The 24,914-nt window shown below is 44.0% G+C and overlaps 1 protein-coding gene across 1 annotated transcript; it reads left to right on the plus strand.

Annotated features, from left to right (window-relative positions):
- Positions 1-3,179: 3,179 nt before the first annotated feature.
- On the plus strand, positions 3,180-23,878 carry LOC140190723 (coiled-coil domain-containing protein 63-like). Its single transcript, XM_072247537.1, has 7 exons — positions 3,180-3,260; positions 8,814-8,995; positions 15,303-15,475; positions 15,987-16,164; positions 18,834-18,960; positions 21,804-21,878; positions 23,672-23,878. The coding sequence occupies exons 2-7, from the start codon at positions 8,952-8,954 to the stop codon at positions 23,876-23,878; spliced, it is 804 nt and encodes a 267-aa protein (XP_072103638.1). The 5' UTR covers positions 3,180-3,260; positions 8,814-8,951.
- Positions 23,879-24,914: the final 1,036 nt, after the last annotated feature.

Here is a 24,914-nt window from a genome sequence, read left to right on the forward strand (position 1 = left end):
TGAAGAAGTTTTTCCTCATCTCAATTCTAAAAGGCTTCCCCTTTATCCTCAAACTGTGGCCCCTTGTTCTGGACTTCCCCAACATCGGGAACAATCTTCCTGCATCTAGCCTGTCCAATCCCTTTAGAATTTTATACGTTTCAATCAGATCCCCCCTCAATCTTCTAAATTCCAGCGAGTATAAGCCTAGTCGATCCAATCTTTCATCATATGAAAGTCCTGCCATCCCAGGAATCAATCTGGTGAACCTTCTTTGTACCCCCTCTATGGCAAGAATGTCTTTCCTCAGATTAGGGGACCAAAACTGCACACAATACTCTAGGTGTGGTCTCCCCAAGGCCTTGTACAACTGCAGTAGTACCTCCCTGCTCCTGTAGTCGAATCCTCTTGCTATGAATGCCAGCATACCATTCGCCTTTATCACCACCTGCTGTACTTGCATGCCCACTTTCAATGACTGGTGTACAATGACACCCAGGTCTCGTTGCACCTCCCCTTTTCCTAATTGGAAAAGTAGCACAACTTAAATCTGGTACTAACAAGCACTGGTGTTCAAAGATACATCCCACCATTAACATGCACCTTTCCATTGTGCCTTACACTGAGATAATCCATTTAGTGGTCCAATATGTGCACATAAGCTGCATTTCTTTCATATGTCTGGTCGCCATCTTCCACGTTCAGCAATATGAAAGAAAATATTTCATTTCTCACCGGTTATATCTACCAAAAATACACTTATTCTGTGGAAGTGTTTGTAGCCTGGCACATAATGCACGTGGCCAAGTGGTTAAGGCATTGGACTAGCTACCTGAAGGTCGTGAGTTCGAGCCCCAGCCGAGGGAACGTGTTGTGTCCTTGAGCAAGGCACTTAATCACACATTGCTCTGCGACGACACTGCTGCCAAGCTGTATGGGTCCTAATGTCCTTCCCTTGGACAACATCGGTGTCGTGGAGAGGGGAGACTTGCAGCATGGGCAACTGCTGGTCTTCCATACAACCTTGCCCCAGGCCTGCGCCCTGGAGAGTGAAGACTTTCCAGGCGCAGATCCATGGTGTCGCAAGACTAACAGATGCCTTTTAGAAACAAGTCAAAATGTTTTAGTGCAGTTGCATATGAGATTCTTGTTATGGTGCAGATAAAAGAACAGGAAGAAAAAATTATGAAGCACAAAATGTCCACCGGCGGCATAGCGAAAGTTCAACAACGGCGAAGATATTTGCAGAAACAGATACAAACTTTGGAGAATCAACTAAACCTGGTAAGCTTTAGTTATGATAAACACTTGTTATTGTAACGGCTTCAATGTTTTAAGAAACTGTAACTAAAGGTTTTGGCTGCTAGCAACCCTTGCATCTGAACATTAGACAATGCTGGCGATGAAGGCCGGTTGTGATACAATTTTGCCTTCTTTCTATGGGATTCAATTGAATTGACTTTATTACTTACATCCTTCATATACATGAGGAATAAAAATCTTTATGTTATGTCTCCGTCCAAATGTGCGATTTATAGTAATTTATAATTGTATGTACAACAGGATAGTCAATATAACATAGAAATACAGCTGTGTTAGCGTGAGTTAATCAGTCTGATGGCCTGGTGGAAGAAGCTGTCCTGGAGCCTGTTGGTCCTGGCTTTTATGCTGTGGTACCATTTCCCAGATGATAGCAGCGGGAACAGTTTGTGGTTGGGGTGACTCGGGTCCCCAATGATCCTTTGGGCCCTCTTTACACACCTGTCTTTGTAAATGTCCTGAATAGTGGGAAGTTCACATCTACAGATGCGCTGGGCTGTCCGCACCACTCTCTGCAGAGTCCTGCGATTGAAGGAAGTACAGCTCCCATACCAGGCAGTGATGCAGCCAGCCAGGATGCTCTCAATCTTGCCCCTGTAGAAAGTTCTTAGGATTTGGGGGCCCACACCAAACTTCTTCAACTGCCTGAGGTGAAGGAGGCGCTGTTGTGCTTTTTTCGCCATGCAGCCGGTATGTACAAACCATGCGAGATCCTGAGTGATGTGTATCCCGAGGAACCTAAAGCTGTTCACCCTCTCAACCCCAGATACATTGATGAGAATAGGGGTTAGCCTATAGGGAAGAAAACTGAGTCAATACCTTAATGAAAATGTGTTACACTTTCCTGATGCATCAAATTTTGCCAGAGTTCTTGATAGACGCTTGGGAGTCTCTGGTTTGACTCAACAAGAAGCAACCGAACAGAAAAGGAGGAGGGAAGAGGGTGGAGCTGCCTGGATTAAATATCGATGGGTGTGGATCACATGTATGAACCCTGCATTACAAGGGCTGCATACCTGCACGATGGGTCATATGACAATTATCCACAACGCAAGACTGCATGGTCTGCGCAAGTGTCAAGAATGCAAGTTGAAATATGATGTTTCTTTTCACTTAAAGTCTGCAAGAGCACAACTTTTATTTCGTGTCCCAGATATTCTTGGTAGCATTTTCCAAGATCTATATGGAAGAATTGAAGTTGACATGTATTAATCCTGCAAGTGGGAGAGCCTTTGAAGACTGACACTCTTTGGGTTTCTGAAAAACTATGAGAAATTACGGGGCACTTAGATCTTTACAGGGAGCTGCAGGTATCTGACTGGTCAAACATAGAGACCTGGGCTTGTCAGGCATCTCGGCTGGGTGTGTTCATCTCTTTCATCAGGGAGTGTTTGCTCTGCGGTGAAATGTAAGTACTTGTAAAACCAACATGAGGAGAGAGGGAGGACAACAAGTGAAGTCGTGAAAGGTGTCTAACAAACCTTTGCACTCAACAAATAGTTATAACATTGCAAAAACAATTCTTCCTATTGCATTTAAGTACCTTATTCCACCAATGAATGGCACTTGTTGCTTTTTAATAAATAGAAATGAAAAATTATGTGTTATGTAAAGACTGAAACCTTAATGAGGCTGGTCCAAGAGGTGGGTTCAACTACTCTGCCCCCTCCCCCAGCTGCCTATCACCTTCCTCATGGTTCCGCCTCCTTCTACTACCCATTGTGCTTTCCCCTATTCCTTCTTCACCTTTCCTGCCTATCATCTCCCTGCTTCCCCTCAATCTTTCCCTTCACTGGTTTTTCACCTGGCACCTACCAGCCTTCTCCTTCCCACCCTCCCCCACCTTCTTTATAAGGCCTCTGCCCCCTCCCTCTTCAGTCCTGACGAAGAGTTCCAGCCCGAAACGTTGACTGATTGTTTCCACGGATGCTGCCCGACCTGCTGAGTTCCTCCAGCGTGTTGTGAGTGTTGTGGGCCCACCATTTAGTGGGGGACTGATACTATGGCGTGGAGTGGGACTGCTTTAGGATATCAGGTGTCGAAGACTGAGCCGTTGTTTCTGTGATGTTGTCCTTGGCCCTAGTAACAGAGACATTTTATTGGCAGTGTTAAAAGGAAATTGAAATTAACCAAACCAAAAAAAAAGTCTTGGCAGGCTGAGATACGACCTTGTTCAGCATGTTTACATACAGGAGGTAACTTGGCTGGCTGCGGAGAGTGAATGGCCAAGACGACAGGCTGCAGAATCAAAATGTTAAAAATATCTATTCGTCCTTTAAATTTATCGTCCTGCCTGGGTCATCTGTGCAATGTATGCTTCCAGAGCAATCACTCATTCTTTATTAGTACATTTTGTCATGTGAAACTGCTTGACGTACAAATTTAACCACAAGAGGTTCTGCAGATGCTGGAAATCCAGAGCAACACACACAAAATACCAGGGGAACTCTCGATGGCTACTTGCTTACTTTTATTGTTTGCTCCATTTGTTTCTCTCTCTGCACATTGGGTGTTTGTCAGTCTTTTTTTTATGGGTTCTTTCTGGTTTCTTTGTCTTCTGCCCTGTCTATTAGGAGACGAGTCTCAAGGTTGTATAATGTATACATACTTCGATGATGAATGTCCTTTGAACTTTGAAGTCAGGCGGCATCCAGGGAGGGGGACAGGCGGTCGATGTCTTCATCAGAACTGCAAAGGAAGGGGAAAGAAGATGGGAGAGGGAGCCCAAGCTGGCAGGCGATAGGTGAAACGAGGGGAGGAGGAAGGTGGCTGGGTTGAAGTGAGAAGCTGGGAGGTGATAGATAGACGAGGTAAAGAACTGAGAAGAGGGAATCTGACAGAAGAAGACAGTGGACCATGGGCGAAAGGGAAGGAGGAAGGACACCAGAGGGAGCTGTTGGGCGGGTGAGGAGAAGAAGTTTTCAACAAATCATTTATTCCTGACTGTGTACTGCAACATGCAAAATGTCAATATTTGATGAAATGTGCAACAAAAGCCCTACATTCAAAATCGTTGAAACTATGTTCCCCTATTCAAAGGCGAGCAGAGAATTCTCCTTACAGCAACCATGGATTGCAGAATACTTTGAGGGCATTTGGATGGGTATGAAAGCTGCTTTATGATTCTTTTGCTATTCCCGATGACAAACTTTATGCTCCCGGGGGCTCACTCTAAGTTTCTTTCCCCAGTACAACTCTATTTCTTCCTTGAGGTTCTGCTCTACGTCACATTGTCCCAAACTTTTCCACCTCCAGGAATGTTTCCTATGTTCTATGTTTCTATGTTGCTATGATATTTATTTATCCACACAATAACACTTGAAATTGTCTAAAACAGGGGTTCCAAGCCTAGGGTCCATCCACCCCTTGCCTAATGGTGTTGGTCCATGGCATAAAAAAGGCTGGGAACCCCTGGGCAAAGGGATCTGTCCTTCCTCATCCGTGCATTACCGTATAAAATTATCCACTGAGAGGGATTGAGCCTTTATGTAGGCACCTGACATCACCTCACCATTGACCACTACCTGATTCTAGGATCTTGTTGCTGTACAGATTTTTCTCCAAGGGAAGTGTAGGCCATGTGCTTTAATAAGCTCCTTATTTTATTCCCTTTCAGAGCCTCTCAGTGCAGCTGAAGGGTCCTCGGTGAGTTCAGGCCATTTCATGAGCTGCAAACCGGCTTTCAAGTTTCTATTTATCTCTAAATCATCTTACTTCCACTCAAATAAACACTGCCAGCCTCCACTCCCAGCTAGTTATACAGCAACTGTTGTCAAAACTCTCACCGGTGGTTTTGGTTCTAACATGCCGGGGTCACCCATAATCCTGCACCATCCTCGCGTCGAAACCATATAGCCATATAATAACCAATTACAGCACAGAAACAGGCCATCTCGGCCCTTCTAGTCCGTGCCAAACTCTTACCCTATCCTATTCCCACCGACCTGCACTCAGCCCATAACCCTCCATTCCTTTCCTGTCCATATATCTATCCAATTTAACTTCAAATGACAACATCGAACCTGCCTCAACCACTTCTGCTGGAAGCTCGTTCCACACAGATACCACTCTCTGAGCAAAGAAGTTCCCCCTTATGTTACCCCTAAACTTTTGTCCTCTAATTCTCAACCCATGTCCTCTTGTTTGAATCTCCCCCACTCTCAACAGAAAAAGCCTAACCACGTCAACTCTATCAATCCCCCTCATAATTTTAAACAATTTTAAACCTTTAACAACCTGCCACCTCAGCTGAGTTCACCCCTCACGTGCCCTCCCTAACCTGCCCTTGACTTGCCAGTACATTGAATTTAACATCCTCAGACTCACCTTTCCCCCTTCACTTAAGTTAAGAAACCCCTGAAGTGTTTTAGAATCAGAATCAGGTTTATTACCACTGACATACATCATGAACTGTGTTGTTTGTGGCAGCAGTACAGCCCATTACGTAATATACTATAAGTTACAACAAGAAATATATATTAAAATATTAAATGAGAAACGTTCATGAATGTGAGGGAGATGGAGGGATACGGACATTGCACAGGTAGGAGGGGGTTTTTGATTTACCTTTTAGCTGGTTCAGCACAACATTGTGGGCCGAAGGACCTTGTTCCTGTGTTGTACAGATCTATGTAAATAAGTGGTGCAAAAACGAGAGCATAAATAGTGAGAAAGTGTCTGTGGGTTCATGGACCGTTCAGAAATCTGATGGCAGAGGGAAAGAAGCTGTTCCTAAAACATTGAGCTTGTGTCTTCGAGCTTCTATACCCCCCCCCAATGATAGTAATGAGAAGAAAGCACGTCCTGTCCCAGTCATATCATCTAGATTTCCAACTTAGTCATTATCTTCTGCCAGTCCATGTGGCAGAAAGCTTATGGGGTGTTAGATTTCATAAGTCGAGGGATAGAGTTTAAGAGTCACGATGTAATGATGCAGCTCTATAAAACTCTGGTTAGGCCACACTTGGAGTACTGTGTCCAGTTCTGGTCATCTCACTATAGGAAGGATGTGGAAGCATTGGAAAGGGTACAGAGGAGATTTACCAGGATGCTGCCTGGTTTAGAGAGTATGCATTATGATCAGAGATTAAGGGAGCTAGGGCTTTACTCTTTGGAGAGAAGGAGGATGAGAGGAGACATGATAGAGGTATACAAGATAATAAGAGGGATAGATAGAGTGGATAGCCAGCGCCTCTTCCCCAGGGCACCACTGCTCAATACAAGAGGACATGGCTTTAAGGTAAGGGGTGGGAAGTTCAAGGGGGATATTAGAGGAAGGTTTTTTACTCGGAGAGTGGTTGGTGCGTGGAATGCACTGCCTGAGTCAGTGGTGGAGGCAGATACACTAGTGAAGTTTAAGAGACTACTAGACAGGTATATGGAGGAATTTAAGGTGGGGGCTTATATGGGAGGCAGGGTTTGAGGGTCAGCACAACATTGTGGGCTGAAGGGCCTGTACTGTGCTGTACTATTCTATGTTCTATGTTCTCCTCTATCCTCTTATCCCACCACCTCCACCAGGCCTCCCCCTCTGTGCCTTGGAGTAAATCATTCACCATGTCTTCCATAAACTGCTTCCTTTGCCCATTCTGGTCTCGGAACTCCCACTTTCCACCAAGTAATCAGTCGTGTCCCCCCACCACTGCTTGGTTCCCCGTTCAGAAGAAGTGAAACGGAGCAACACACACAAGACGCCGGAGGAACTCAGCACTCGGCAGGTCAGGCAGCGTCTGGGGGTGGGGAGGAGGGGTGTGTGGGGAATAGACAGTCCATGTGGCAGGCTGAGATCCCTAATCAGGAACGGAAGGGGATAGGGGCCAGAGTAAGAAGGTGGGAGGTGGGATGGGGAAGGTGTACACGCCAGAGAAGTAACCTAACCTTTGTATGATGACCAGAGATGTGATATTAAAAGGAGGCTGTTATTACTGAGCACCTGTTCCATCTCTGACTCATCTTTGCTCTTTCATTAGAATTAAGCCTATACAGTGTGTGCAAACATCGAATGACAAAAACCATTAGTCTTATAACTCTGCAAACATTAACCACTTCAAAAATTATTTGCTCAAGTCTAGCTGTTGTTAAACGCTGTGAAGACACGCAAAAACTTAACAGAGGAAGGAACTACCATAGGATTCCAGTCAGTGCTCATTTTCCACACGACCCACATTTCCACATATCCCTCGTCATCACCATCCTGATGAAGGAGGTTATCCTGAAACATCGACTGACCCACTGAGTTCCTCCTGCATTGCGGATATCGTGCTCAATTTCCTGAATGATCCCTTTGCAATAATTATTTCAGGAAACGTCTAATACTTTGACTAACTTCTATAGATGTGTAGTGGAGAGTGTATTGACTGGCTGCATCACTGCCTGGGATGGAAACACCAATACCCCTGAACAGAAAAGCCTACAGAAAGTAGTGGATACAGCGTAGTCCTACATGGGTGAAGCCCTCCACACCACTGAGCACATTTATAAGGAGCGTTGTTGTAAGAAAGCAGCATCTATCATCAGGGACCCCACCACCCAGGTCATCCTCTCTTCTCACTTCTGCCATCAGGAAAAAGGCACAGGAGCCTCAGGATTCACACCACCAGGTTCAGGAACAGTTACTACCCCTCAACCATCAGGCTCCTGAATAAAAGGGGATAACTACACTCACTTGCCCCATCCTTGATATGTTCCTACAATCTGTGCTCAGTTCTGGTTGCCTCACTACAGGAAGGATGTGGAAACCATAGAAAGGATGCAGAGGAGATTTACAAGGATGTTGCCCAGATTGGGCAGCATGCCTTATGAGAATAGGTTGAGTGAACCCAGCCCTTTTTCCTTGGAGCAACAGAGGATGAGAGGTGACCTGATAGAGGTGTATAAGATGATGAGAGGCATTGATTGTGCGGATAGTCAGAGGCTTTTACCCAGGGCTGGAATGGCTAACACGAGAGGACACAGTTTTAAGGTGCTTGGAAGTAGGTACAGAGGAGATGTCAGGGGTAAGTTTTTATGCAGAGAGTGGTGAGTGCGTGGAATGGGCTGCTGGCGACGGTGGTGGAGGTGGATACGACAGGGTCTTTTAAGAGACTCCTGGACAGGTACATGGAGCTCAGAAAAATAGAGGGCTATTGGTAACCCTAGGTAATTTCTCAGGTAGGGACATGTTTGTCACAGGTTTGTGGGCTGAAGGGCCTGTATTGTGCTGTAGGTTTTCTATGTTTCTGTGTTTCTAACCAAAGACCTCGCTTTAAGGACGCTTTATCTCATTATCTCAAGTTCTTGTATTTGTCGCTATTTGTTTATATTTGCGTTTGCACAGTTTGTTGTCTTCTGCACTCTGGTTGACCTTTCATTGACCCTGTTATAGTTACTCTTCTATAGATTTACAGAGTATGCCCACAGGAAAATGAATCTCAGGGTTGTATATGGCGACATAAATGTACTTTGATAATAGAATTTACTTTGAAATTTGTACTTTTTTTGTACTTTGTAATATTTCTTGACAAATTCTTTTTTAGGTGACCATAAAATTTAACTCTATATTGGCTGAAAACTGCAAACTCCGTGAAGAAATTAATAGCCTTAGAGCTAACAAAGAGGTTTACACAAAACTATATAACAAACTCAGTGCAAAATTACAAGAACAAAAGAAGATAATGAAAGATATTGTTGAGGATTCTATACAAGCTTACGACCAACGGTAAGCATTCATTTAATTAGTACTGCATTAAGAAGGTAAATGGAATTAAATTGACATGTTGAAATCTTTGGAATTAAGTGGTTTATTAACTATCTGTGCTTATCACGTAAAATGGATCAATTCATTCTTTCAAGCACCAAGATAAAGATTTTCACAAAATTAGGAAGTTTTTACAGCCACATCAATTCTGAAGCAGCAGATTTAGCCAGCAATGCCAACCTGAATTACAGTACTGTCACAATCCGCTGGATTGAGCAGACGAGACCAATGGAAGGTCCAACAGTCAAGAAGGCGGTCTCTGCAAGCGTCATAGAATGTGTAGAGCAGGACAAGACACAGAAGACCTCCTGGTCGTCCACTGCGCCTAGTCCCATCTCCAGCCATCTCGACTCTTGTCTTTCAGCTGGATCCAGATGGGAATTGGGAAGAGAGTGAGGCTGACGCTGTGCAACTCTCCCTCACTTAAATCCAAATCACGCGTTAGTCTCGGCACTATCATAATGGGGTCGGGGTCCTCATCGACGTCGACGATGGACGAACACTGTCTCAATGGTCACTGGCAGGACTGAATCCAGTTGCAGAGGGACAGCAGGACTCTGTCATGGTGAACACTGGCCACGAGTCAACCCAGGAACAGAGGAATGGCAGATTCCCAATTAAGAGACGGAAGCGAGAGGTTATACATTGGAATATCAGCAGAGTATTGGAGGCACGACCTACAGGCAGGCCATTCTTCACAAAAGCACAAGGACTCTGCTCCAACGCTAAATGAGAATCCCCTCTGAATGATCGTAGGATGCGGAAAACCCGCGCCAGTCACAATTAACCTGACGAGATTAAACCAAAAGCCCAGTGCTTGACAGCTCTAGTTAAGATAGTAATTAGTAAATACAGGCGCTAGAGAAACCTAGAAGTCCGACGTGGTCTATGACAAGCCATGGAACTCATGACGATTACTATGACTTTTGCTCTTGGCTTTCAGTCAGAAATAAAAGGTGAAAGTTCGGGCCGGCTGGTGGTGCAACGACACCAGCGCCGGACCTGGGAGCAGAGGTTCCCGGGTTTGAAACTAGGCGGGTCCGCTCCCGAGTAGGCCTTCCATCCGTGCGGGTTGGGTGTCGAGACCGCAACTCGGCCTCGTAAGACAAAGGGAAAATACTGGCAAAATGTCTGTGTGGGGAGTGGCGCGCCACGCAGTCTCTCTCTCTCTCGCTCTGTGCCTTGGAAAAAGCCATGAAAAATCCATCATAGAAACATAGAAAATAGGTGCAGGAGTAGGCCATTCGGCCCTCCGAGCCTGCACCGCCATTTATTATGATCATGGCTGATCATCCAACTCAGAACCCCGCCCCAGCCTTCCCTCCATACCCCCTGACCCCCGTAGCCACAAGGGCCATATCTAACTCCCTCTTAAATATAGCCAATGAACTGGCCTCAACTGTTTCCTGTGGCAGAGAATTCCACAGATTCACCACTCTCTGTGTGAAGAAGTTTTTCCTAATCTCGGTCCTAAAAGGCTTCCCCTCTATCCTCAAACTGTGACCCCTCGTTCTGGACTTCCCCAACATCGGGAACAATCTTCCTGCATCTAGCCTGTCCAATCCCTTTAGGATCTTATACGTTTCAATCAGATCCCCCCTCAATCTTCTAAATTCCAACGAGTACAAGCCCAGTTCATCCAGTCTTTCTTCATATGAAAGTCCTGCCATCCCAGGAATCAATCTGGTGAACCTTCTTTGTACTCCCTCTATGGCAAGGATGTCTTTCCTCAGATTAGGGGACCAAAACTGCACACAATACTCCAGGTGTGGTCTCACCAAGGCCTTGTACAACTGCAGTAGTACCTCCCTGCTCCTGTACTCGAATCCTCTCGCTATAAATGCCAGCATACCATTCGCCTTTTTCACCGCCTGCTGTACCTGCACGCCCACTTTCAATGACTGGTGTATAATGACACCCAGGTCTCATTGCACCTCCCCTTTTCCTAATCGGCCACCATTCAGATAATAATCTGTTTTCCTATTTTTTGCCACCAAAGTGGATAACTTCACATTTATCCACATTAAATTGCATCTGCCATGAATTTGCCCACTCACCCAACCTATCCAAGTCACTCTGCATCCTCTTAGCATCCTCCTCACAGCTAACACTGCCACCCAGCTTTTTGTCATCCGCAAACTTGGAGATGCTGCATTTAATTCCCTCATCCAAGTCATTAATATATATTGTAAACAACTGGGGTCCCAGCACTGAGCCTTGCGGTACCCCACTAGTCACTGCCTGCCATTCTGAAAAGGTCCCGTTTATTCCCACTCTTTGCTTCCTGTCTGCTAACCAACTCTCCACCCACACCAATACCTTACCCCCAATACCGTGTGCTTTAAGTTTGCACACTAATCTCCTGTGTGGGACCTTATCAAAAGCCTTCTGAAAATCCAAATCCATCATCATCATGGACGCACTCACGTGCATGCGGATACACACGCACGGATGCGCACGCACGCGCAGATGCACATGCACAAACTCGCACGCACGCAGGCACACACACACCCAAAAAAAGTGAAAGTTCAACGTTGCTGGTTACCCAAAGGATACCCAAAGTATGGGTAAAGAGATATAACTTATTTGAACGTTTTACTAACTATGTTTGGCCTTGGCTTTCTGTGTAGCGGAGGATACATCTTGCTTTGAAAGGAATGCAGAGCAGGTTTACTGAACTGATTACCGAGATAAGGGCATTATCTGGCAAGGAGAGTTTGATAAGTTTGGGCAGAGTTTAGGAAAATGTCAGGTGACGTTCTTAAAACATAAGCTACTCTACAGAGGCCTTGACCTACTGGATCCTTGAGGGAATCTCTCTGATGGGACAGTTTAGGAGTTTCTCAGGAGGTGGGTGATAAGGCAGGATTTGTTCCTTCGGGGGTGCTGAGACATTAGGATTGTGCCTGACTGAGGTAGGTGATGCCTTAGGTTCCACACCACCAGTTTCAAGAACAATTGTTACCTCTCAACCATCAGGCCCCTGAACCAAAGGGGATAAACTTCACTCACTCCAACAATGAACCGATTCCACAACCAATGGCCTCACTTTGAAGGCCTCTACAACTCATGTTCTCAATATTATCTATTTATGTATTTATTATTATTTTCTTTTTGTATCCGTACAGTTTGTTGCCTCTTGCTCATTTGCTGTTTATCTGACTGATTCTGTGCAGTTTTTCATTGATCCTATTGTCTCTCCTTGGACTTACTGTCAATGCCCGCAGGAAAATGGATCTCAGCATTGTGTATGGTGACATATGTGCACCTTGATAATAAATTGACTTTGAACTTTGAAGAGTGATGGGAAGGAGACAGAAGTGGAGTTGGGGATGATGTAGTGTGGAGGAGCAGAGGGATCTGGGGGTACATGTCCACAGATCCCTGAAAGTTGCCTCACAGGTGGATAGGGTAGTTAAGAAAGCTTATGGGGTGTTAGCTTCCATAAGTCGAGGGATAGACTTTAAGAGTCACGATGTAATGATGCAGCTCTATAAAACTCTGGTTAGGCCACACTTGGAGTACTGTGTCCAGTTCTGGTCACCTCACTATAGGAGTGATGTGGAAGCATTGGAAAGGGTACAGAGGAGATTTACCAGGATGCTGCCTGGTTTAGAAAGTATGGATTATGATCAGAGATTAAGGGAGCTAGGGCTTTACTCTTTGGAGAGAAGGAGAATGAGAGGAGACATGATAGAGGTGTACAAGATAATAAGAGGAATAGATAGAGTGGACAGCCAGCGCCTCTTCCCCAGGGCACCACTGCTCAATACAAGAGGACATGGCTTTAAGGTAAGGGGTGGGAAGTTCAAGGGGGTTATTAGAGGAAGGTTTTTTTACTCAGAGAGTGGTTGGTGCGAGGAATGCACTGCCTGAGTCAGTGGTGGAGGCAGATACACTAGTGAAGTTTAAGAGACTACTAGACAGGTATATGGAGGAATTTAAGGTGGGAGGCAGGGTTTGAGGGTCGGCACAACATTGTGGGCTGAAGGGCCTGTACTGTGCTGTACTATTCTATGTTCTATGATGATTAGCTCAACCGTGATCGTGCTGAAAGGTCACTCCACCTTCCTGAGTTTGGTTGCTCTGGTTTTTCTCACAAGCGTCGAGGCTCAAGGTCACGATTGCAGAATCATTCCTGTTACTTTTTTTCATCTTGAATCTGAATAAAGGTCATTCTGTCTGTGTTTCCAGAGCACAATGAATAATGAATCTTCTCCTCAGCTTCATCCTGTACGTATTTAATCCAGACACCAACTACCCTGATAAATAAAGAGCCGTAAAAAGAATTATTTTGCACCAGTTTTTAAACCCCCAATCTCTATATCACCATAAGATATAGGAGCAGAATTAGGCCTTTTGGCCCATTGAGTCTGCTCTGCCATTTCATCATGCCTGATCCATTTTCCCTTTCAGCCTCAATCTCCTGCCTTCTCCCTGAATCCCTTCATGCCCTGACTAATCAAGAATCGATCAACCTCTGCCTTAAATATATCCGATGACCTGGCCTCCACAACCATCCGTGGCAACGATTTCCACAGATTCACCACTCCCTGGCTAAAGAAATTCTTCCTCACCTCCATTCTAAAAGGATACCCCTCCATTCTGCGGCTGTGTGTTCTGTTCTTAGACTCCCCCACCATAGGGAACATCCTCTCCACATCCACTCTATCGAGGCCTTTCTACATTCGGTAGCTTTCAATGAGGTCACCCCTCATTCTTCTGAATTCCAGTGAGTAGAGGCCCAGAACCATCAAACACTCCTTGTATGATGAGCCTTTCAATCCCGGAATCATTTTGTGAGCCTCCTTTGAACCCTCTCCATTGCCAGCACATCCTTTCTTAGATAATGGGCCCAAAGCTGCTCACAATACTCGAAGTGAGGCCTCACCAGTGCTTTATAAAGCCTCAACATTACATCCTTGCTTTTATGTTCCAGTCATCTCGAAATGAATACTAACATTGCATTTGTCTTCCTCACCGCTGACTCACTCTGCAAATTAACCTTTAAGAAGATTACCTGTCCAGTGTTGCCTCTCACCGGAGTGCACCTTTTGCTGGAACAAGCTTGTACCTGGCCGCTTGTCAGACTCTGTCTGTGGTCAGCATGGAAAATAGCTTTGAAGAACATTGGGCATGAGCCACCTGGTTTGCAGCTCCTGTTCCGAAAATGCCACCAGCAGCATCTCCACATAATCCTCCAATTTCACCGGAACTTCATCATTGTCTGCGTCTCCTCCCTGCACTGAGGCACCAATCACGTCAACACGAGTTGGCGGGCTTTGTTGCTCACGTGCCCGTCACCAGTTTCCCAGGCAGACATTCTGTATGGGAATACATGACCATGTGGACAGAGGAAAAGATTCAAGGTTTGGAGCCTCCTTAAAGAAATGTAATGTCCCTATTGACTCCTGGCAACCTTTGACTCGTGGCCATTTGATGCTCAGACAAAACGATTGGGATGCTATTGAGAATCTCGTCATGATGTCCTGTGTAAGCAGTGGAAGCTGTGGACCACTCATTGAGATCCACCCAATTAGTCCATCAGCCACCTCGTGCCCCACGAAGGAAGAGTCTGCAGTTCTAACATTGGCCTCACTAGACACCCAGAACCCACAAAAACAGAGTGGAAGAAGGTTATCTTCAATCCTGTTGAAGAGCACTTTGATATATGACTGACTTGCAGCTTTAGACCAGGGGCACTCAACCACTCTTCTTCTTTCTGTCCGCCGGTTGGAACTGATCAAGGGAAATCAGTGCCTTGTGCAGTTCCGTTCAACACCAAGTATTCACACAGTTGCACTTACAACCGCACCACTAGGGGGAGCCAGAACGTAGCGATACAGAAGATGATTCCTGTTCCAAACTGACTGCAAAAGGTGACCAATTAATTTCTTCTGTCCATCCGCTGTCTGAAGTCAGGAACCAGGTTACTTTGCCAGCTGTAAAATTTAGAATTTCTCTGATGTAAGCAGTGGGAACCCTTTATAGAAACAGTCTTTTTTCTTTGCAAGTAAAAATCTTTTGCCTTCTTTTTTTTGAAAGGAAATTATTCAGACTCGCAGCCTTGACCTGCTGACATGATAACAATTGAAAGGAGAGATTTCCTTGCCAGGTATTCCGCGTTGAAGCTGTGATAAAAGACTGCTACAAAAAGCAGTGCCAATTAAAGTTTAGCCAATGCATTATTGTTCAATAACTCACAGTCTGCATAATTTTTTAGTGTTTCGGAGGTTCCAAAGATTAAATGGATCTTTCTCCTTCCCAGGATGGAGGCAGAGACGAGGATAAATGCTGTGAAAGAAAAAAGTGCTAAAGACCTCCTGCTGTACAACACGGAGATAAAGGAACTAATGCGTATTATTGATCACGAGTCAAAACTTAAGGAATTCATGCTGATTAAATTCCGACAATTTTCAAAAGAAGGTAGACTATTTTATCGCCTATAAAGTTGAAGAATGTCATATGCTGAAGGGAGTATAATAAATATCCAATATCTGAGACAGTAGAGCACTCCTAATCCTTGCCTAAACTCTCAGCTAATTTTGCTTATGGATAGTAAGAATTGTGGACAGAAATGACACGAAACTTCTTTAACTAGAGTGTGGTGAACCTGTTAACTAGGGAGTGGTGAACCTGTTAACTAGAGGGTGGTGAACCTGTTAACTAGGGAGTGGTGAACCTGTGGAATACATTGTAACAGACAGCAAAGCCGTCGGGTATATTTATGTTGGAGGTTGATAGGTTCTTAATTAGTGAGATCATCAAAGGTTATGGGGAGAAGGTAGGAAAGAAGGGTTAAAGCAAAAATAAATCAGCCATATTTGAACGAAGGAGCAGACTCGATGAGCCAAATGGCCGAATTCTGCTCCTATGTTTTATGGTCATGTGGTATAATCCTGGCTGCACCTTTTTGTCCTGAGTAAATTGTGGCGGGTTTTCTCCAATAAAGCTACAGTCCTGAATGCCGAATGTGGAAACACAATCCTGGAGCACAGGCTGAGTTATGCTGTCAACGCCGTGTCCGTGTCGGGGAGCTGCAGCTTGGTCGTGAGGTGGTCGTGGTGCCACAAGCGGGCGCAGTCGTGGAGGCGGGAAACTGCGCAGAAAGCGCTGGCGGAACTCAGCCGGTCAGACAGCAACCTATGGAGGGAAATGGACAGCTGATGTTTTGGGTCAAGGTGCTTCAAATGGGTTGGAAAGAAAGTGGGGAGATGACCAGTATAGAAAGGCGGGTGCAGGAGCTGGCAAGGGGGTGAAAGTCAGGTTAGGGAGGGGCAGAGTGGGAATGGCGCCAGGCGCTGGGAGGTGACAGGCGGTAGTGGCAAAGGGCTGAAGATGAAGGAATATGATGGGAGAGGACGATGGAGCATGGGATAAAGGAAGGGATGCAGGGAGTGTGTTGGTGACGGGCAGACGGGGGAAGAGATAGGCTGACAGGGGGGCCAGTTGCATCGAGGGATGAGAGAAAAGAAAGATGGGAGAAAAAGAACAGAGGGGAGTGATTCCCGGAGTTTGAGAATTCGCCGTTCATGCTCCTAGACTGTAGACTGCCCAGGCAGAATATGAAATGCTGATCGCGGTTTCCAGGTGACTTCAGTGTCCTTACTCATCTCACTGCTAGGGATATCCAGAAAGGGAAATGGTGTTAAAGTAACCTCTTTAAGTCTTTGTAGGTTGCAAACAATAACACCAAAATGTGCGAAAGATGCAGAGGTGAATCCTGAATCTCCAATTAAACCACAATAAAGTATGTTTTTCTTTAGCATCTGCCTAACTTTGATTCTTTGCATGTAGATCGTAGGTCTAGCTAGTGAGCTACTTTGTAACCTCGTTTACACGTCCGATTGTTTGCACGAGGAGAGCTTTTTTTGGTGTGCGAATGATGTCTGAAGCTAGAGTAACACACACACACACACACACACACACACACAATGCTGGAGGAACTCAGCAGGTCAGGCCGCATCTATGGAAAGGAGTAAGCGGACACTGTTTCTCCTGTGTGAATGATGGAGCTATTAGCTCTTATTGAACCACTCGGTTACTGTTCCATTTGTTTTGTTTCAGGATTATAATTTGTGAATGTTCCAGCCAGGCTTAGCGTAGGTGATGCTGAGCAGACGGACCTCCGCCTGCACCTGGCTGATCTTCTACAGTCACCTGGGAGAGCTAGCCACTGACATTTGTTACTAGAAATAGAAATGCTTAGTTCCCTAAACACTTAACTAATACCTTTGACTGCAAAATAATTATGTACTGAAGCGGGTGATGTAGAAGTCTTTATTCAGTACAACAAGCAGGCATCATTCTGCAGCCTTTCTCAGTAGAGGCTCTCAAACCCAAAGGAACATCACATTTTTATACACTCAAGATCAACGTTAACAGTAGCTGATACAATAACATTGTTTACTTCAGTATTTTGGGTTGACAATGCTTCCTTTGAATTATCTACAGTGACCTACACTTCTGAATGTTCAAATACCTTTGTCACAAAGTAATTCACACAAACAGACACCCAAAATCAATGTTCTCAGGGCTGCCTCTGAGTACACAAATATCCCGAATGCACAAAAACTCAACTGTGCACTGACAATGGCTTCTCAATTGGGGCCGAAACATCTGCAAGTGTTTTGCCAAGCTCAGCGATCAACCCAACTTCCAAACACAAAAACTATTTGCAGGATCTCCCAGTGGCCACACATTTTAATTTCACATCCCATTCCCATTCTGATATGTCTATCCATGGCCTCCTCTACTGTCAAGATGAAGTCACACTCAGGTTGGAGGAACAATACCTTATATTCTCTCTGAGTAACTTCCAACCTGATGGCATGAACATTGACTTCTCTAACTTCCGTTAATGCCCCACCTCCCCTTCATACCCCATCCGTTACTTATTTATTATTATTATATATAGATATATTTTTTTCTCTCTCTCTTTTTCTCCCTCTGTCCATCTCACTATACTCCTTGCCCATCCTCTGGGCTCCCCACTCCCACTTTCTTTCCCCCTAGGCCTCCCATCCCATGATCCTCTCATATCCCTTTAGCCAATCAACTTTCCAGCTCTTAGCTTCATCCCTCCCCCTCCTGTCTTCTCCTATCATTTCGGATCTCCCCCTCCCTCTCCCACTTTCAAATATCTTACTATCTCTTCTTTCAGTTAGTCCTGACAAAGGGTCTCGGCCCAAAAAGTCGACTGTACCTCTTCCTAGAGATGCTGCCTGGCCTGCTGTGTTCACCAGCAATTTTTATGTGTGTTGCTTGAAATTCCAACGTCTGCAGATTTCCTCATGTTTGCGTTTTTAAAACTATTGACCATGTTTGATATGCTAAATGACAGCATCAGTCTGGTCTGCCAGTTTGAACTCAGTCACAATGGCATAAATAACAGCCATGCTGCTAGTTTGATGCAGGCCGATTTACACAACCCCGTTGTCTTAACTTTTGACTGATGCATATACAACCTCTTAGCCTGTGGGCCAGTTTAACTGCTTGCAATTTCCAATAAAAACTGAAGACTGGATCTTGCTTCAATTAATATCTACTTAATTCACATAACTCCAGGATAATCACTAACAAAACAAAAATAAGTTGGGGTATCTACTCAGAAATGAAAATTCACATTGGTGCAAACGGGTCTCAAAAGATAACTGAACAAATAGAAACTATAATTAAAATCACTTTTTTCTGCATTTTTAGATCAATCTTTGGATAAAGTTAGTAAGAAAACTGCTCAAGAAATTGAATATGAGGCATATGAAGAAGTGTATAATCAACTTAAATATCTGACTGGCAGAGACGGACTTTACAGTTTGGGCAATGAGTTTATCGCCAAGGAAGAGAAAAATTATGCCCTGTTTAATTTTATAAATGAAATTAATATTCAATTGGAACACATGCAAGAGAAGATCCAGAATATTAAGGTTTGTAAAGTATTGTTGCAAAAGATACGGAAGAAAGCACCTCTGTCCAGGGTTCCTTTGTCAGATCTAATATTGAACATTAGCAATTGCAGATCTTGTTTTGGTAATTGTTTTAACATATTTTTATTCCACAGAGATATTGCAGTTGCGTGTGATCTAGAGTTTGTAGGTTACATCACAATGGATTATTTGTGGAAGAAGACTTGTCAAGTGGTAAACTTTATGCTTGCTGAAGACAAGCTTCAAAGTTCTAAAGTTCAAAGTAAAATTTATTATCAGGCTACAGACATGTCACCACATACAACCCTGAGATTTTTCTTCCTGCGGACTTACTTACCAAATCTATAGAACAGTAACTGCAAACAGGTTCAATGAAAAACAAACTGCGCAAATGCAAATATAAATAAATAACATGTATGAAATAACACAAAATGAAAGAGAATGGAATAACAAGATAAAGTGTCCTTCTAGTGAGACTATCGGTAACACCAGAAGTAGAATGAGTGTAGTTATCCCCTTTTGTTCAAGAGCCTGATGGTTGAGGGGTAGTAATTGTTCCTGAACCTGCTGGTGCGAGTCCTGAGGCTTTTGTACCTTCTACCTGATGGCAGCAGCGAGAAAAGAGCTTGGCCTGGGTGGTGAGGCTCCCTGATGGTGGAGAGAAAATGATGGAAGTTTGGTAAAGGGTCTCCATTTAACACTGACACGGATATAATTCTGGATTTGATAGGATAGGCGTGGGAGCAGCATTGCATCAAGTTTCAATCTTGATCCCATCCAACTCCTATCATCATTTGTTTTAAAATTAAACCTCCAGCTCAAGGAATGGAAAGCACACGAAACGAGTAGTTTGATACAAAGCTTTCCCTGGCAGAGTAAGTGTGGTAATGTGAACAATGTCACTGGAGAGAGGCGGAAGCTTGTGGATATAGAAGTGTTTTGTTCAACAAAATGAGCAGCAGACATCCTATTGAGACCATTTAGGAGGAAGAGGCCTGTTTGATCCAATATTACACGACATTTTATATGCTAAAGATCAAAGGACAATTCTATATTTTCAATGACGTTCAGTGCTTCCTTAGGATTACATATAGTTTTCACACCTCCTTCTTTGCACTCACACTCCAGTCACTGCCTGGTTCCTCTATCCACTGCTGTCCACAGCCTCAGGAAACCATTGTCCAGGGATGCATTTAAAATTTAATCTACAATCCATGTTCAGGTCTAAAGATTAGTTGTTGAAGTTAATATTTGCTATATACCCTAACTCCAGAATACGCCCTAACCGGTGTAAGGATTGAACTTTTGTCTTGTTGAAAGCAATAGATCTTTATTGCTATCTAGGCTCAGTTTTACTGAACTTCTTGTGAAAGTAGATGTGACAGCAGAAACCTGAAGATTATGACTGAGAAGCACACTTAAGTACATTCATTTCGATAACTTTGAGCAGTGGGCGCCACGGTAACGTAGTGGTCAGGGCGACACTACTACAGCTCAGGGCGTTCCGGAGTTTGCGGTTCAATTCCGGCTCCACCTGTAAGGAGTTTGTACGTTCTCCCCGTCCACGGGGGTTTCCTCCGGGTGCTCCGGTTTCCTCCCACAGTCCAAAGACGTACCGGTTAGTAGGTTCATTGGTTATTGTGATTAGGCTAGTGTTGGATAGGTGGGTTGCTGGACTGGGCTCGAAGGGCCTTTTCCGCATTGTGTCTCTAAATGAAATCTGGAAATCTGTCACCGATTGAAGTCCGCAAGTTTCCGTTTAGTTTCTCCATGCCTCTGAGAACTGATGCCAAGAGACTCACTGACATCCAATGGAGTCTGCTTCCGATATTTTAATTTGTGTTATACATTACACCTCTACAATAGGGATACTCTTACAGGGACAGGTTGGAGCTTAAAGAGTCATTGCCTGCCCAACAGACCTGCCAGTAGAGTCTTCCTTGGCCACGAAACAGAGCACTATACAGTCACAACCCCAACACCCCCAGCACAAGCCTCCCAGCCTTCTCCGGGTCACGACCCCATGTAAGACATATTGCACGCCTGGAATGATGCTGTCTGGTTTCAGTCAATACGTTTTACTGCCTCCCTACTGTTAGTAAGGAGGTAGATTGATTTAAAAGCGTGTTTAATAGACCAGGGGTCCCCAACCTTTTTTGCACCGTGGACCAGTTTAATATTGACCATATTCTTGCGGACCAGCCGACGGGGGGGTGGGGGAGGGGTGTTCAAGTTCAACGGTGCATGACAGGGAATGAGGAAAGGTGCAGCTGACTCATATCGTTTCATATCACCGAATCATACTGCTTCCTCGCGGCCCAGTAGCACATCTTTGCGGCCCGGTGGTTGGGGACCACTGGAATAGACAAGGAATATTGTGCAATCACGACCTACAAACTGAAAAGGATTAAACTAGTTTTACACCACCAATGGTCAGTTCAACTCCTTTATGATCTCAGTATCCCCATATGGAGAATTGCTTTCCGAGCAACTGGTTATAATGACACCCATCTCTCTAAATGGTGATCCTCCCCAACGTCATAAACGGCTGAAGCATAGTTGATGCCCTCCCTCCCTCTTCTTCCTAGAGAATGCTCAGTGACCCACAAAACAGGCACAGGAGTAGTGCCTTTGAGGGCAATAAGCCTCAGTTACAAATAGCAGCAGGGCCGCAAAGCATCTGATTGCCCGGCACATCGCCATCATCCTGCTTCCCCGGGCATCCAAGAACTTCCAAAGCCACAGAACCAAATGCAACTGTACTTTTTCAGATCCTGATTTCAGGACCTAGGGGGCTCTCTATTATTGAACCTACCAATAATTTTGCGTTTTTAAATGTGCAGGATGAAATATTACAAATCCAAAGCCAGCGCAAGCAAAGCGAGGAAGAAATGCACAAGGTGATAAAGGAGATAGAGGCAAGTATGTTCTATTTCAGAATGCCATTAAAACGTTTTGAGATGTTTAATTCATTAACAGGCTTTGGACATTATTGACAAGACCAACATACTGATCAACCATTCTGGTTAGCTCCCCCATCTCCTTCTGTCTTTTCCTCATTCACTACACTGCACGGTAAACACTTTAAACCACTTCTTACAATGCTATTTACGTTGTAAGTAATGCCGGTATTTATGTATTTATGCATGTTTTATTCTATATCCATACTTTAACCTCTAACTTGATATATTATTTGGCCTGTCCCCTAAAACCCTCACTAATTTTTATAGATGCACTGTAGAAAGCATTCTTCTAGGGTGCATCACAACCTGGTATGGAAGTTGTCCTGTCCAAGACCGGAAGAAGCTGCAGAAGATCGTGAACACAGCGCAGCACATCACACAAACCAATCTTCCGTCCTTGGACTCACTTTACACCACACGCTGTCAGAGCAGTGCTGCCAGGATAATCAAGGACACGACCCACCCAGCCAACACACTTTTTGTCCCTCTTCCCTCCGGGAGAAGGCTCAGGAGCTTGAAGACTCGTATGGCCAGATTTGGGAAAAGCTTCTTTCCAACTGTGATAAGACTGCTGAACGGATCCTGACCTGGATCTGGGCCGTACCTTCCAAATATCCGGACCTGCCTCTCGTTTTTTTTGCACTACCTTACTTCCCATTTTTCTATTTCTATTTATGATTTATAATTTAAATTTTTAATATTTACTAATTTTAATTATTTTTAATATTTAATATTTGTAATCCAGGGAGTATGAAGCGCAGAATCAAATATCGCTGTGATGATTGTATGTTCTAGTACCAATTGTTTGGTGACAATAAAGTATAAAGTATAAAGTATTATATATTCTTTACCATTGTTGAATGTTGCTTTTCGTTGCATACTGTGCCCTGGCCACCATTCCACAGCAAATTCCTAATGCATGTAAATGCATCTGGTGAATAAAGTTGATCCCTCGTCTTTACTTGCCTCGAAGATGTTGGTTGATAGCCTTCTTGAGCAAGTTGGAAGACACACACAAAAAAAATCACTTATGGTAACCATACCTCCACAGTATTTTAATGAATGGTATAGAAAGCACGTGAGACTGAGAAGAAAGGAACATTTACTAGGAATGGTGAGAGAGAGCAAACTAGTTTTGTTTTTCGCAGGGGCAAACAGAAGTATGTATATTGGCAGTTTGAGTTGAATAATATTATTCAACATACATACAGGGGTCCTTAAGTCAGGCATTTGTAACTCAAAGGTAGACTGTAATGGCGCATTTCAGATTCTGTTGCTGAGAATGAAAACCGGATTCTACTTTATCTGCCTTATTGTTTCATTGATTCATTGACAAGTAAACTGAGAATATATTCAAAGTGCACTTATTATCAAGATATGTGTGCAGTATACAGCCCTGGGATCTGTCTTCCCACAGACAGCCATGAAACAAAGAAGCACCTGGGCACCCGTTCAAAGAAAACATCAAACCCCCAATGTGCAAAAGAAAAGAACAAATCACACAAACAGCAAAAAAAAACGAGGGTAAAACACACAGAATATTAAACATCAAACCGCAGAGTCCACGAAGCAGCCTAGCAATGTTCAGTTCAGATCAGTTTTGTGTCACTCATTGACTGTGGGCCGTAGAGCCAGCCTGCCCCAACCAAAATTGCACAAAATAGCAATAAAAAAGGAGTAACAAGAAACACATATAACATGAATTGCAGAGTCCTTTTTTCTGACTGCATATTTTCCATTTTCTACAGCACGTCCTTGAAAGTACAATTGAACAGACGAATAAGTATGAAAAGATATACACACACAGGAACAAAACCTTGGATCAACTGAAATCCAGCGTAGAATCCCTTGCCAAGAAAATACACTGTGACTTAATGCCTATCGAACAGAAACTGTGTGGTCACGAGGGCATCTTAAATTTCAATGCACTGGATTACTTAGGTGAGTGCTCCTGATCAGAACGCAAGGTTTGACTGGAATACTGGGAACAATATTCCAGGCACGTCTCACGCAAGGAAGTGACAATGGGATGAGGGCAGCAGGGGAAATGTCTGGTTAAGGAGAACGAAGTCTGAATTGACTCACAACAGACGTACATCAGAAATATTATCTTTAAATTTAAAAGAAAAATCTAATCCATCTGAAAGAGGCAGGTTTTATTAACTGGTTTTCCTCCAGGCAGGGAACCATCTCCAGAAGCACATACCAGAAAGGTAAGCTCTCGACAGGAAAGACATGATATACCTCTTCCCTGCAGGGAGTGCTAAGCTGAAAAATTAACCCTAGTGCCCGCCATACGAGTGAGAAGTCTAAACATGCAAACAGGTTTGAGCATCTGCTATGGTTTTTGTTTTTAACGTAATTTTCATTTTGCCTACATTGTTTTATCTTCCTCAATGCTTTTCAAAATTAATTGTTTTTGTAATTATTTAAGAGGTGTACAAAATTATGAGGAGTATGGATAGTGCAAATCCGAATTGAATCAGGTTTATTATCATTGGCATATGTCATGAAATTTGTTAACTTTGCAGCAGCAGTTCAATGCAATTAATAGCAATAGGATAAAAACATGAATTACAGTGTGTGTATATATATACACACACACACACACACACAGACATCAGTGGTGATTGATAAGTTCGTGGTCTAAGGTAGAAGGAGATGAGTTATTAATTTCAAACTTTCTGCACTATCACTCAAAGAGTTGAACCGCACGTGCATGTAACGAGTGCGTCTTGGACCTCCAGGTGGTCCACAGCACGGGTGACTGATAAGTTCGTGACCTGAGGTAGAAGGAGATGAGTTATACAGCTCTCGTTACATGCACGTGCAGTTCAACTCTTTGAGTGAAAATGCAGAAAGTTTGAAGTTAATAACTTATCTCCTTCTACCTTAGGCCACGAACTTATCAATCACCCCTGCTGTGGACCACTTCTGGAGGTCCAAGACACTGACTTCTACAAAGAAGGGATCAGTATGCTCCACGACCGC

This window comes from Mobula birostris, chromosome 31, assembly GCF_030028105.1.
Source record: "Mobula birostris isolate sMobBir1 chromosome 31, sMobBir1.hap1, whole genome shotgun sequence".
Lineage (NCBI taxonomy): Eukaryota > Metazoa > Chordata > Chondrichthyes > Myliobatiformes > Myliobatidae > Mobula > Mobula birostris.

Coding starts and splice junctions, on each gene's coding strand:
- LOC140190723 (XM_072247537.1), top strand. CDS start 8,952: ATGAAAGATATTGTTGAGGATTCTATACAAGCTTACGACCAACG. Junction 15,476..15,986: donor AGAAGGTAGACTATTTTATC/GCCTATAAAGTT, acceptor TCTCCAATAAAG/CTACAGTCCTGAATGCCGAA. Junction 16,165..18,833: donor GCGCTGGCGGAACTCAGCCG/GTCAGACAGCAA, acceptor TCTGACTGGCAG/AGACGGACTTTACAGTTTGG.